General features: G+C 39.9%; 1 protein-coding gene across 2 annotated transcripts in view; it reads right to left on the reverse strand.

Annotated features, from left to right (window-relative positions):
• Nucleotides 1-576: 576 nt before the first annotated feature.
• The window catches only part of LOC111821497 (zinc finger protein 160-like), a 34131-nt gene continuing 21818 nt past the window's right edge, over nucleotides 577-12889 (reverse strand). For both annotated transcript variants that reach the window (XM_023736380.1, XM_023736379.1), the window contains exon 5: nucleotides 577-5553. In XM_023736380.1, the coding sequence (XP_023592148.1) occupies nucleotides 2927-5553 (2627 nt within the window). In that variant the 3' untranslated portion in view covers nucleotides 577-2926. The remainder of the gene's footprint in view (nucleotides 5554-12889) is intronic.

Genomic DNA, 12889 nt, shown 5'->3' on the forward strand with positions numbered 1-12889 from the left:
ATGAGCAGGCCCTAGTAACTTATCACTCTCCTCCCATGAAAATCTCGGTCTCTCAATATGCAAGCATGGTCTGTTTCATAATCTCTTGGTAGAATAATCCTTTCCTGTAACATTAAGGTGCACTCTGGTGAAGGTGGCCCTGAACACAAATCATGATTTAGATTGTTTTACATCTATTCTTAACTCCTCACCATAATCTTATTCCAACTGTCACAATTTATGTTAAACTCTGTGTCCTTGTTATTTTAGGGAACATGAGTATGAATGAACAAATGAAGTAGAGGCATTCATCTCATGCATCACTTCTGGAGACAATCATGGTAATGTGTGAAAGGTCAGTAATGAAGGCATAAGAGCAACAGATTTCAAACCTCAGGTAGAAAGTCATTGTAACAATGGCGTGGCAGCAGTGTCGTCTGACCTCTTCATCTAACTTCACAAGGGAGGAGAATCAAGATCATCTGCCCATGGCTGATTACTATGAAGCAGAGGTCAGACTTATCTCCTCTCTCCAAACTTTTTACCAATTCTGATACCAGCCGTCCCTCCCATGGCACTCTCTACTTCTCTGCTGGATTTGACAGTTCATTGCAATGGCCACACACAACTCACAGATAATACTCACAATTACAGGGTTTGTTAGGGAAGTAACCGGTTACAATTCAGGATTAGAAAAAACTCAGGATATAGTTCTTTGGTCATGACAGCTTCTTAGTAATTCCCACAGGCAGGCCTCTTCATTGCCCTTGGACTCTTGGCCCTCAGCCCCTCAGGCCAGCCCAGCCTCTACCCTGCTCATCTAAGTATTACAGGGATCTTTATGTCCACCAATAAGTGCCTAGAGGTACCCACTCCACCAGTAAGCCTTGACCCAAAGGCACTCAGCTCTCTAGCACTGTGGGTCAGCAAGCCTAGCTTTGCCAAGTGCCAGTAGGCATTCCACTCAGCCAATAAGCCACCTGCCCAAAGGTGCTGAACTCTCTTGCTCTGTGGATCACCACACCTACTGTAGTCACCTTGTGCTGTAGGCTGTGAAGCCCACCATGCTGTCTCCTGGTTCTGCTGCTGCCGCGTCTGTACCACCACTTCTCACCATATCTGTTGTTAAACTCTCTGTCTCCTGGGTCTAGGAGGTTTGCAGTGCAGGGAGACTCCAGGTCCAAAGGATATGCTCCAGTCCCAATTCTTCTTGGTGGTAGTGAGGTTCCCCCCTCTGCTCTAGGATTGGCTCCCTTTGAAGCCTAGCTGATAGCAAAACTAACCAATACCCTCATTAAGGTTCCATATCCTTTATTTGCATGGGTCTACCACAAAGGTGCCATGCACCATATTTGCATTATTACCAAGCTATCCAATCCCCTTGGTGGGCCACAAGTACCTCATTTGCATAGTCCCACCCAGTCATTTGGTGGAGTTAGAAGACCATGGCAAGAATGGCCATATAAAAGCGATCCACCACACCACAGTCATGAATAGTAATGTAGTCTTTTCAAGAACCCTCATATAACTGAACAATCTTTCATTTACCGAAGATAAGTGGACCTTTATACTAATGTCTTTGCTCCTTCACAAACATCGTAAGTTTTAACAGGTCTTGACCTTACACAGAATGTAACATCTGAAGTTGCTTGATCTTTGAGGACGATAGACTTAGTGTGAATTCTGACGTGTAGTCCATTATGAGAATCAGTTAAAAAGATGTACCTCATTCGTTACATTTTTACAGTTTCTCTCCAGTATGAATAGTCTCTAGACCTCCAATGTTTGATAAAAACCTTACCACATATAGTTGTAAGGTTTCTCTCCAGCATAAACTTTCAGATAATTTTCATGCTGTGAATTTTGAGTAACGACCTTGCCATATACAGGGCATTTATAAGGCTTCCCTCACTATTCTCGGTATAGTGAGGAATAAGGCCCACTTAAGGCTTTGCCACTTATTAAACTGTAATGTTTCTTTCTAGTATGAATTCTGATGTTCCACAAAGCATGAACTCTGATTGGAAGCCATACCAAATTCATTACGAGTAAAGTTTCTCTCCAGTATGAATCGCCTGATATTCGACAAGTTTTAATCTTTGTGCAAAAGCCTACATTAATAACATTTCTAAGATTTCTCTTCAATGTGAATTATGTGATGAATTGTAAAACTTTTTCCTTCACTAAATACCTTGCCACATATATTAAATGTACACAATTTCTCTCTACTGTGGATTCTGTGATGTGAGATTTGAGCCAAGAATTTCCTTTACTCATTACTTAATATTTGTAATTTTTTTGTCTTCAATATGAATTCTCTCATGACCCTGATGGACCGAGGCTGCTAAAAGCCTTGCCAAATTCACTACATTTTTAAGGTTTCTCTCCAGTATGAATTTTCTTATGATCCCAAAGGTGAAAAAATGTGATAAAAACTCAGCCACATCCATTACATTTGTATGGTTTCTCTCCAGTTTGAATTACCTGATGTTCAACAAGGCTTGAAGCACAGATAAAAGTCTTGCCACATTCACTGCATTTGCAAAGTTTCTCTCTGGTATGGATTCTTAGATGAATTTTAAGATTTGTGCTATGAGTATTGAACTTGCCAGATTACATTTATAGGATTTCTCTCTAGTATGGATTCTCTGATGTCTAATGAGGGCTGAATGAGTGTTAATGCCTTTGTTACACTCATTACATTTGTAAAGTCTCTGGACAGAATGCATAGCCTGTTGTTCTCTAAGGCTTTTAGGATTACTAAACCCCGTCACACACATCACATTTATGTGGTTTTTATATAGTATGGATTCTCTAATGTCTAGTGCCATTTGAGTCTCAATTAAAGACTTCCTGACATTTATTACATTTGTATGCTTTCTCTCCACTATGAATTCACTGATGTTTGATTAGACTTAATGTTTGAATAAATGCCTTCCCACATTCATTACAATGGTAAGGTTTCTCTCCACTGTGAATTTGCTGATGTTTCAAAAGATATTATTTTCAGGGAAAATCCTTGACACTTCATTACACTGAAAGGTTTCTCTCCACTGTGAATTTGATGATGCTGCACAAGAATTGTTCTTTGGGAAAAAGCCTTAGTGCATTCAATACATTGGTAAGGTTTCTCTCTACTATGAATTTTCTGGTGACGTGTAAGGCCTGAACGTCGACTGAAGACTTTGCCACATATATTACATTTATATGGTTTCTCCCCAGTATGGATTTTCTGATGTTTAGTGAGGTCAGAGCACCATGTAAAGGTTTTTTCACATTCATGACATTTGTAAGGTCTCTGAACAAAATGAATTCTCTGATGATTAACAAGGAATGACCTTCGGATAAAAGCCTTACAACATTTATTACACTGGTAAGGTCTCTCTCCACTGTGAATTTGCTGATGTTGCACAAGACTTGATCTGAACATAAAAGCCTTGCCACATTCATTACACTGGTAAGGTTTCTCTCCACTATGAATTCGCTGATGTTCAACTAGACTCAACTTTCGGGTAAATGCCATACCACATTCATTACATCGGTAAGGTTGCTCTCCACTATGAATTCGTTGATGTTCAACTAGACTCAATTTTCGGATAAATGCCTTAGCACATTCATTACACTGGTAAGGCTTCTCTCCACTATGAATTCGCTGATGTATCACAAGATTTGATCTTTGGTAAAAAGCTTTATTGCATTCATTGCATTGGTAAGGTTTCTCTCCATTGTGAATTTGTTGGTGTTTCAAAAGATCTGATTTTCGAGTAAAAGCCTTATCACATTCATTACACTGGTAAGGTTTCTCTCCACTATGAATTAGGTGATGTTGCACAAGATTTGATCTTTGGGAAAAAGCCTTACCACATTCAATACATTGGTAAGGTTTCTCTCTACTGTGAATTTTCTGGTGACGTGTGAGGCCTGAACATCGACTAAAGACCTTGCCACATATATTACATTTATATGGTTTCTCCCCAGTATGGATTCTCTGATGTTTAGTGAGGCTTGAGCCCCAGTTAAAGGTTTTGCCACATTCTTGACATTTGTAAGGTCTCTGAACAGAATGAGTTCTCTGATGATTAATAAGGACTGACTTTCGGGTAAAAGCCTTACAACATTTATTACACTGGTATGGTTTCTCTCCACTGTGAATTCGCTGATGTTCAACTAGACTTAATTTTCGGATAAATGCCTTAGCACATTCGTTACACTGGTAAGGTTTCTCTCCACTGTGAATTTGCTGATGTTGCACAAGTTGTGATCTGTAGATAAAGGCTTTGCCACATCCTTTACATTTGTAAGGTTTCTCTCCACTATGAATTTGTTGATGTTTCAAAAGATCTGATTTTCGGGTAAAAGCCTTATCACATACATTACATTTGTAAGGTTTCTCTCCACTGTGAACTCGCTGATGTTCAACAAGACTTAATTTTCGGGTAAATGCTTTACTGCATTCATTACATTGGTAAGGTTTCTCTCCACTGTGTATCTGTTGATGTTTCACAAGGTTTGATCTTTGGGAAAAAGCCTTACCGCATTCAATACATTTGTGAAGTCTCTCTCCACTATGAATTCTCTGATGTATTTTAAGGCTTGAACTTAGACTAAAGACCTTGCCACATATATTACACCTATGTGGCTTCTCTCCATTATGTATTCTCTGATGCGTAATGAGGTGTGAGTCACAGTTAAAAGTTTTGCCACACTCATTACATTTGAAAGTTTTCTCTCCACTATGAATTCTCTTATGACCCCACAGGTATGAACGTCTCCTAAATTCCTTACCACATTCATTACATTTGTAAGGTTTCTTTCCAATATGAAATCTCTGATGAGTTCTAAGGCTTAAATGTAGGCTAAATACCTTGCCACATATATTACATTTATATGCTTTCTCTCTGGTATGGATTCCATGATGTTTAGTGAGGTTTGAGCCACAGTCAGTGGTTTCGCCACCCTCGTTACCTTTAAAAGATCTCTGCACACAATAAATTCTCTGATGATTAGCAAAGATTGACCTCTGCCGGAACGACTTCCCACATTCATTACATTTGTAAAGTTTTTCTCTCCTGTGGGTTTTCCGGTGTTGTAGAAACAATGAAGGAGGCATGAAAACCTCCCTGTGTGCATTGGGAATGTTGCTTTGGACACTAGGAAGAATTCTTTGAAGGGATGGAATTGAAGATCCATTGCCGACAGACGTCTCCACTTGATGACATTTATACATTTTCTCTCCAGTTTGAAATTTCTGCATTTCAGCTATATGGGACTGAAATCTTAATTTAATTGTATTTTTAAAACATGTCATATACTTGTTTCCTGCATCCCTTTCGACACGGTGATCTCTTCTACCAGTGAAAATTTTGTTATGGGCTGTAGTCACTCCTTTGTTATTTCTTTCATCTTTTCCCCACTGACTCTCAAATTCATGCATATTTTCCCTAACTTGCCTGAAGAGAAAATCCTCGATGTCATGACTTTCATTTCTTTCTAACATCACTCTCTGGAATGATTCTCCTTTATCAATGATCTCTTTTGCTGATAATTCCTTGATCACACATGTAGAAATGACATCTATAAAAATATAAAGAATCAGAGGCTTCCTATTAACAACAGCTGAAAAATATTTTACATCCCAAAACACAGTTTTACACCAGCACTGTTACTCATAATAAGAGAATTTTGAAACTTCTCCATTATGGTCTTCAAGATTTTAGGAACACAAAATAAGATTCCTCAATGAATAAATGATGATTACGTTATTCATATCATTTTCAGGGAAGTTGAGTCTTAAACACACATACCACTCATGCTATATAAAGAACATAAGCCCTAAAGAGAAACAGATAGGTGGTGGCATTCTGTGATAGACTGCATTGCTATGATGGTGGAAGCTATGCTACCTGCATTTGAAATACCACCAGGGTCACTCAAGGCGTACAGCTTTCAGCATTACTTTGAAACTAAGACAGACTAGGAAGAAGGGCCTGGTGATCTATTTCTAAAAATTACCTGATAAAAATTTTATGGATAAAAGAATATTGTCTGAGATTGGTGCTGGAGGATGAACCCCTCAGGTTAGAAAGCACTCAAACTATGACTAGGGAGACCTGCCTCCTCAAAGTAGAAAAGACCTTAATGACATAGATAGAGTAGAGCCTTTGGGACCTTCATTTGCTTACGTACTGTGACTTAAAATGAGAATAGCTGCAAACTTCCATTACTAATCAGAACATCAAATGTATTAAGTATGAATCAAGAAACACTGAAAGTTGTCAAAAATGAAACAGAACATCTGAAGACAGATATCCTAGGCATTACTGAGTGGAAATAAACTGGCAGTGGCCAAGTTGATTCTGACAATCATACAGTCTAATATGCCAGGAACAAACAATTGATGAGAAATGATATTGCACTAATCGTCAAAAAGAACACTGTCATGTCTCTCCTAAAGTACAAAGCTGTCAGTGATAGGTTACTATTCATATACCTCCAATGAAGAGGAGTTAATACGGTTATTATTCAAATTTACACATCAACTACTGAAGACAAAGATGAAGAAATTGAAGATGTTTACAAAGTGCTGCAGTCTGAAATTTAACCAACATACAATCAAGATGTGTGGATAATTTCCGGGGATTGGAATGCAAAAGTTGGAAACGAAGAAGAAACACTAGTTGGAAAATACGGGTTGGTGATAGGAATTATGCCAAAGACAGCATGACAGATTTCTGTGAGAACGACTTGTTCATTGGAAACACTGTTTTTCCAACAGTAAAATTGATGACTATACACATGGACCTCACCAGAATCAAAGAATCAAATCAATATCTGTGGAAAGACATGATGAGAGAAGCTCAATATTATCAGTCAGAAACAAGTCAGGCACCGACTGCGGAATGGACCATAAACTGAAGTTCAAGTTGAAGCTAAAGAAAATCAAAGCAACTGCACGAGAGCCAAGGTATGACTTTGAATACACCACGTGTGAATTCAGAGACCATCTCAAGAACAGATTTGACACACTGAACACTAATAACCGATGAACAAAGAGTTGCGGGATGACATGGATGAATCTGGAAGGCATTACACTGAGTGAAATTAGTCAGCTGCAAAAGGACAAATATTGTATGAGACCACTATTATAAGAACTCAAGAAAAGGTTCAAACACAGAAGAAAACCTTCTTTGATGGTTACGAGGGTGGAGAGGGAGGGAAAGGGGAATTCACTAATTAGATAGTAGACAAGAATCATCTTAGGTGAAAGGAAGGACAATATACGATACAGGGGAAGTCAGCAAAACTAGACTAAACCAAAACTAAGAAGTTTCCTGAACAGCCAAACACTCCGAGGGACAGAGTAGAAGGGGCTGGGGTCCAGAAAGCATAGTTTTGGGGGACATCTAGGTCAACTGGCATAACAAAGTTTATTAAAATGTTCCACATCCCGCTTTGGTGAGTGGCGTCTGGGGTCTTAAAAGCTTGCAAACGGCCATCTAAGATGCATCAGTTGGTCCCAAACCACCTGGGGCAAAGGAGAATGAAAAACACCAAAGACATAAAGAAAATATTAGCCCAAGAGACAAAAGGGCCATGTAAATCAGAGACTCCACCAGCCCGAGACCAGAAGAACTAGATAGTGCCTGGCTACCACCAATGACTGCCCTGACAGGCAACACAACAGAGTCCCTGATGGAGCCAAATTCACATAAAAAGACCAGACTTAATACTCTGAGACTAGCAGAACCCTCAAAGCCATGGCCCCCAGACACTCTGTTAACCCAGAACTAAAACCATTCCCGAAGCCCACTCTTCAGACAAAGATTAGACTGGACTATAAAACATAAAATAATCCTCATGAAGAATGCGCTTCTTAGTTCAAGGAGAAACATGAGGCCAAATAGGCAGCTCCTGTCCAGAGGCAGGATGAGAAGGCAGGAAGGGATAAGAACTGGCTGGATGGACACAGGAAACCCAGGGTGGAAAGAGGGAGTGTGCTGTCACATTATAGGGACTGCAACTCATGTCACATAACAATATGTGTATAAATTTTTGTATGAGAAATTAACTTGAGCTGTAAACTTTCACCTAAAGCATAATAAAAAAAAGCGTTGTAGGATGACATCATATATAAAGAAAGCAAAAAGTCATTGAAAATACAGGAAAGAAAGAAAAGAACAAAATGAATGCTAGAAGATACTCTGAAACTTGCTCTTAAGCACAGAGTAGTGAAAGTGAACATAAAAATGATGAAGTAAAAGAGCAAACCAGAATATTTCAGAGAGAGGCTCAATGAAACAAACAGCTGGGAACAGAATAGTAGGATTCTAAGATTTGCACCAGATGGACTTGGCGTGAGAAGTGGGCTTTCTTATCCTGGATGCAAAAAGGGAAACCCTTAATGGGATAGACTGACATAATAGTTGCAACAAGGGGCTCAAAATTACCAACGATTGTAAGGATGGTGCAGGACTGAGCAATATTTCATTCTGTTATACAGAAGGTCACCATGAGTTAGAGGCAACTTGACAGAAACTAACAATAAGAACAAGCTTTAAGAGATGGAATATTTGTTCATTACCATCCTAAAGCAGATACTACTTGGTGTAGATATGTGGTTGCCTCATATTTGAAGAAAAACAAATATATTAATACATGCTGATGCATAATTACTGTACACAAATAAGTGCTAAAACACAGACCCATATAATGTAATGGTAAGTAAACATCGTAAAGTTATCTCATGAATAACATCGACCAATGACAACTCAGAATTGGAAAACAAAAAAAAAGCTCAGGTATAATCAGGTGGAATTTAAGAAAATACTATTTAAAAAAGAATAAAATATGCTTTCAAATATCTGTTTAAAAAACTATCTATACCCATGCAGAATAGGCATTTTGCAACATTTACAGCTGGTACATGGCAGTTATATTCCACAATAGATACTGAAAAACCAACACCTAAATATCATAATGAAAATTAATACATAAAACACTCCAATAAACCATGATAAACCCAGCAGGTACTTAATAAGTAACCACAAACAGAAAATTGTAGTCTGTAGAATTATAAAGAATTCTCCACTCTTCAGAACACACAGTATGAGAAAAAGAAAATATGTTGAAAATAAACTGACTTGAAATACCCTAGTCAGCTAAAGAAATAATACTAAGAGCATAAAAACAGGTACTGAGTCAGGTAAAATAAAAGTAAAAAGAATAACTAAGACTGTTTTTAAATAAAATTCTGGAGGTTTGATACAATTTAGGGAAATGACTGTTAAGCCATAACCCTAAACCCTCATGTAGGAACTCTTCTTGTAAAATAATAAAATACTCCTTCTTCAATCCCATCGCTCCACAAATTGCAGATACAAAACACACAACACTAAGAACACAATCATCAGAACACAAGAACACAATCATCAGAACATGTATTTGAAGATTGTGTGGTAATGAATCACCTTACTAAAAAAAAAAAAAAAAAAATTGGCTTTTGACCTTGGTCCCTGAGAAACAATCCTTGGAATTTCCTTAGTAACTGAGGTGCCATCATTATCTAAAACCTGCAGATCACACCTGAGGATATGTCCTAATGAGTGGGGGCTGGCCAGACCAGAGACCATCTAGTAGCTTGTTTTAACTAACCTCAGGAGGCATGATTTAACATATCACACATATGCAAAGATGCCTCAATCATAAATACATAACGAACTCAATAAAGACTCTGAACACAAAGGCTACAAGAGCTTCCCGGTTTGCAAAAAGACAGTGATACTTTCTCTTTGGGATATGGAAGCTTCATATTGGGAATCATCTCAGAACTCTGTAAGAAGCCCCCCTTCCTAATAATGATCCTGGTTTGTATCCTATTACTATAGTAAATCTGTAATTCTTAGTACTTTCTGTGAGTTCTGTGAGTTCTTCCAGGGAATTATTGAACCCAAAGAAATAGTGGGATCCAGGAGATGAAAGTGAGGGAGCCCAAGGAAAGCCCTCCAGCCTGTGGCTACCATCTGGAACATACAGAGGAAAAACCAGAATTTGTGGCCAGCAGGTGAAAAGAGTGTCGTGTGGCCTTCTAATCTTCCGGCAGGTATCTGCCTATTTGGCAGTATGAAGGATGGTGTCCTTTTAACTTGTGAGTTATGACCTAGCTCCAGGTGGGTAGGGGCAGAAAGAGGGGTGCCTTGTGGGTAGATAGTGTGACAGAGGATGAGGAATTGGGATTTGATCCATCTTCACATTTTAGGGATTGGATTTATGTTGATTTGTATCTGTGAAATGATTAAATAAAAAAGGATTGAATTATAAAACATGAAAAAGTGCAAGATGAATGCAGCAGTAGCTTAAATGGGTAAAACATATTACACTAGAGTTAAAAAATGTAGGCATCATTCAACCTCAGAAGTTCCTTCAATATGATGCAACCAAAGAGTAGCTATTGAAAGGGAATGAACAATGGCACCCTCATGGGGTTAACAATGTGGCATGAACAATAATTTTGTCAAAAGCCTCAAAGATATGAGGCTGTGAACGTGGACAATGTTCGAAGAAATTCCTACCCCATGTGGGACATACAACTGGATATGGCCTTTTGTCTCTCAGTCTGAAAAACAGTTCTCAGAATTTTGAACAATAAAGGTGACTTTTCTAAAATAGCCAGGGAACACACTGGGAGCCCCAAAGACCACACCTGGCAGTAACTTCAAGAAGGAAGAGGGAAATGATGCAATCAATCGTACATATTCCTTGATTCAACCGATCATGTATATGTAATGAGGCACCAATCATGACTATGCATTGAGGTCTAATGAATATTATAAGAGCCCCTCAACACGGAAATACACTTGGGATTCCTGGACTGGCAAGCGTGTTATGTTCCTGTGGAAAAAGGAATTCTCGTTTCAGGACCTCTCCTAGAGCAAGACCTCTGTATCTCTGAGTGTTTATCCTTTTGTGGTTATATTAAAGTTGTTACTGTATTGTATAGCACTTTCTGTTGAGTTGTTCGGGGGAATTATTGAGCCCACTGGGGACAGTGAGCCAGCAAGGCTGGCATTTGCCCATTTGGCAGTCTGACAGAATTCTTCTGATGTGTCTATTGACCTGGGTCAGAGAAAAGTAGCATAGGTAGTGATCGGAAGGACAGTGTTGTTTTACTTGTAAGGTCTGACCTAACTCTGGGTGGTTGGGGTCAGAGAGAGAAAATGCTCGTGGGTGACTGGTGTCAGAAATGATTGAGAAGTGGGACAGCGGGGTTGTGAATTATCTTCACATTTTGGGAATCGGCCTTCGGTCAATTTTTATTCACATACCCTGTCACTGGTGTCTCAAAGGAGATGATCATTTTCATCAATGCTGTCACACTACCCATTAGAGACACTGTAACATTCCATAAAAACCAGAGACACCTTGAAAAGCAATGGGTTTCTCTTACATATGGCCTTTCTGGCCTTGGGTTTATAATTCTGCCTTAAATAATTGGCTGGGCACAATCTTGCAAGGGATTGATCAATTACTATGCAAACTGAGTGACTTGTAGTCTACAAATGGGCTTGGTCAGTTCATGGTATGGCTGGAAGGGCCATACCATGAAACTGAATATAAAGGTCAATCCCACAGAGGTTGAGGGGAACCTCACTACAATCAAGAAGAGTCTGGAGCAGAGTACATCATTTGGACCCAGGGTTCCTGCACTGAGAACCTCACAGACCCAGAGAGAGAGGCAATGAAAGGGAGGGAAAACCTCCTAAAAAGGCTGTAATATGGGTCAAGAGCTGTAACTAAAGTGAAGTTGGCACAAGACAGTGTGAGACAGCAGCAGGAACAAAGAGATTGGCGGGAGGTGGCTATGGTGAGCTTGAAAGTGCTTGGGAAAGGCAAGCTGAGTGTTTTCAGGCAGAAGGTATGGTGGCAGAGCTGTAACACTTAATCAAGCAGCACTGAAGACTAAGAAGGCTGCTGGCTGGTACAGCCGAGAAAAGGGCCGTCACCTGCCATGGCTGAGAGAAGGGCGGCCTGCTTCTGTGTACGGCCTACAGCAGATGAGAGGGTTGCCTAATTGATGAACTATATCCCTTCTCTTCAGATGTTCCTGTTACTTCCAAGTTCATAATGATGCCACATTGTAACCCGTTGTTCTTGTTGTTGTTAGGGGACCCTATGTACAAAAGAATGAAATACTGTCTGGTCTTGCACCATACTCACAATTGCCATGTTTGAGCCCACTGTTGCATCCACTGTGTCAATCCATCTAGTTGAGGGTTATGACGGTTAACATTGTGTCAACTTGGCGGGGCCATGATTCTCTGTGTTCTGGCAGTCGTGTGATGTTGTGGTCACTTCCCTGTTGAGATCTGATATGTGATCACCCCCACGATGAATTTGCTGTGAGTAGCCAATTGGTTGAAGGGGAGTTTCCTTGGGTGTGTGGCCTGCATCAAGTGTGGGCAGATGTTCTGGCAGGGCTCAGGGGCTTTTGCTTGTTCTGGATCTTGCAGATGGCTCGTGTTCATCTGACCTCCAGTTCTTGGGACTTAAGCTAGCAGCTTACCTATGGTCTTGCCTGCCAATCTTGGGATTTGTTGATCTTCACAGCCTGTGAGCAAAAGCCCTGCTCCCTGACCTGCCAATCTTGGGGTTCACCAGCCCCTGCAGTTACATGAATCAGGAAGAGCTTCTATCCTGACCCGCAGACTTGGGACATTACAGCCTCTACAACCTCGTGAGGCATTCTGTTGACATAAATCTCTCTCTCTATATATATTTATATGCTTTACTGGTTTTACCTCTCTAGGGAACCCAGCCTAAGACAAGGGTCTTCCTCTTTTTCGCTGACCCTCTACTTTACCAAGCATGATGTCCTTCTCCAGGGACTGATCCCTCCTGATAACATGTCCAAAGT

This window comes from Trichechus manatus, unplaced genomic scaffold (genome assembly GCF_000243295.1).
Source record: "Trichechus manatus latirostris isolate Lorelei unplaced genomic scaffold, TriManLat1.0 scaffold00087, whole genome shotgun sequence".
Lineage (NCBI taxonomy): Eukaryota > Metazoa > Chordata > Mammalia > Sirenia > Trichechidae > Trichechus > Trichechus manatus.